General features: G+C 35.6%; 2 protein-coding genes across 4 annotated transcripts in view; both read right to left on the reverse strand.

Annotated features, from left to right (window-relative positions):
• LOC138060293 (H(+)/Cl(-) exchange transporter 7-like) overlaps positions 1 to 2,500 on the reverse strand; it is a 39,991-nt gene that overhangs the window by 29,199 nt on the left and 8,292 nt on the right. The window lies entirely within an intron of this gene.
• Positions 1 to 2,500, reverse strand: part of LOC138059923 (uncharacterized) — a 7,477-nt gene that overhangs the window by 71 nt on the left and 4,906 nt on the right. For all 3 annotated transcript variants that reach the window (XR_011134269.1, XR_011134270.1, XM_068905582.1), the window contains exons 2-3: positions 1,874 to 2,240; positions 1 to 1,068 (exon numbers count right to left, since the gene is read on the reverse strand). The exon at positions 1 to 1,068 is cut by the window's left edge. Coding sequence is in view for 1 of the 3 variants with exons in the window: in XM_068905582.1 (XP_068761683.1) it covers positions 914 to 1,068; positions 1,874 to 2,240 (522 nt within the window). In the remaining 2 variants the exon portion in view is untranslated. The remainder of the gene's footprint in view (positions 1,069 to 1,873; positions 2,241 to 2,500) is intronic.

Below are 2,500 nucleotides of genomic sequence, written 5' to 3' on the forward strand. Positions count from 1 at the left end.
ATTAAGCTTGTGAGGAGATGTGCAAGATTTGTAAAAGTTAACTGTGGGAAAAGGTGTTTAAGACAAATTAGGAGTTTTTTCACCTTCCCAAAGACTTCTTAATTAGTTGTAAAAATCTCCGAAAAAGTTACTTTTGCACAGTGCAAAAAGTAACTTACCGGTAGTTAAAGTTAATGAGGTTTAAAATAATTTGTATAAATGCCAACAACAAAATGTTCAGCTCTCACATCCCTTCCAAAATTATGAATGCATGCAGCATGCATGCTCTGCATGCCTGCAGCATGCATGCTCTGTATGCCTGCAGCATGCATACAGTGCTTGCATGCAAATTGGCACTTTGTGCATGCATGCAGGGGAATGACTAGTTGCATGCAGAAAAAAGGTGAGTGAGCATGCAATTGAAGGAGAAAATTGCATGCATGCAGGAAAATGCAAAATGCTTTTGCTTGTTTAACAATTGAAAAGTAATCAAATTATGGAGGGGACGTATAGTTTTTGACTGCTTTAACCCTTTGACACCTCAACACCCTAGGAGTCCCTTCCAATTCACAAGTAAAATCTGTTGGCATTAGACAGAAAAATCTGTCAATAGTTTTTCCCAGGGGTTAATAAGAGTTAACAATGCTGTAGAGAATAAAAAGGTGACATTTTTTCATTTGTTAACATTTTTATTGCCCTCAAAGAAGGAGCAGTTACTAAATGAAAGAATGTTACAGCCTGAAAGAGAACCTTTCAAAATGTAAAAATTCAACAAATTTATCTCGTACAGTCTTAAATGCTGTAAAAAATGACTTCTATGATAATCATTGTTGTACAAATATTGTAAATAGGTGATTGTATCATGTACATGTTCATTTTAGGTTCTTGTTAAGTTAAATAAGGCTTAAAATTCATTGTGTTAATGGCATTCTTCTTAAATGTTGCCACTATCAGCAGATGTCAAAATCGACAAAACAATCTCATCATTTTGCCTGTGCCGACCGCCTCTTGTTTCAATCGCCACCTGGCCAATGTTCCGGTTCACGGTACTTGCACTGTATGATCTGGGGTAAATTCGTCGGAGAAAATCTGAAATTCATGCAAGAAATATAATTATTTTAAGCAATTGAAGAGTTTGAAAGTGAAACCACTGAGAATATAATTTTGGCCTCAATGAATTTCTCACTGCAAAAAAACGTTAATTAATATCAGACTGTGTTCTGCTACTTCGCTCGGAGAAATCAGGTACTTTTTCCCCTAAATTCATTTTTGATGGACTTGAATGTACTTTTTTTAACCTCAATTTCAAAATTATTATCAGATTTGACACTGCTATCTTCGAGCTACAGTGAACCTTTCTTTGTTTTTTTGCCTAGACCAACCATAGCATTTTTTACGTAATTCAATTATGTTTTAAGTTGCGTCTGCAAACATATCATGACGTTTTATGCAAAACAGGTTGTTATTGAGTAATTGTTACAAAAGAAGGTTAAAACTTAAGATCCTAAGGAAATGTATATTACAATGTAAGTGTTATTTTCAGCTCACCGGTATTGTAAGTATCTAAGTAAAAATCAATAATAAATTGTTACAAATAAAGCCATTGCTGTTGATAAAAAATCTTCCTTTATCTTTTCTACTCAATTTGGTGCCCAGAACAGAAATCGCAATACAAGGCTTCCAGATTTCAAAATTTTCTGGGGTAGCATACCCCCAGACCCCCGCCCCTTCCTACACGAAGGTAATGGCTCCTTGTTGATACAGTCAGCTAATTAAGTTAAACCAGCTGCCTACAGTACTTCAAATTTTATTGAAACCCCTGAGTTTACATGTATTTACAAAGTAAAAATGAATAATTTCTTGTTTCACATTATGTGTTAAATGAAACAGTTACCTTGAATTAGAGTCAGCCTGTGTTCATCAAACTTCTGCTTAGGCTCCTTTCCAGGTTGTGGCGGAGATCTGTTCTTGGCTGTTGTACCAGAAATTGTACAGACAGATCTTTCAAACACTGTGAACATAGTGATGGCTAGTATCCTAGCAGCCCTAGACACTGCATCAACATTGGCTGCCTTGGATTTGAGATGTTGAGGAACTTCACTCAAAATGTGCTTTGCACTGAACAGCTGCTGAGGGCAGTTGTGATAACTTGGCTGCTTTTCGTTTTCCCAATCATATTTGCTGTTTTCCTCCACAAATTCTTGGCAATCATTAATGTGATCCACAGGCTTTTTTTCAGGCTTTGGAGAGACTTTCAATACCTGCAGGAAAGAGGGATTTTAAACCATGATTTTTCAACAAATACATTAATAATTTATTGGTTTACTATTATCTCTTATTAAGTACAATTATGTACATCCTGGCTTTAAAGTGGTACTATGATCAAAAAATCATTTCCTTTTTTTCTTCTGATTTTGAAAGCGTGTTCGCTGAACACCTAACTGGCAAAATTTTGAGCTTTGAGTTTTATCCAAAGGCTGTTTATTTTGAGTGTAAGTTTTGGATTCCATGGTCCGCCATT

Source organism: Montipora capricornis, chromosome 8 (assembly GCF_036669925.1).
Source record: "Montipora capricornis isolate CH-2021 chromosome 8, ASM3666992v2, whole genome shotgun sequence".
NCBI lineage: Eukaryota > Metazoa > Cnidaria > Anthozoa > Scleractinia > Acroporidae > Montipora > Montipora capricornis.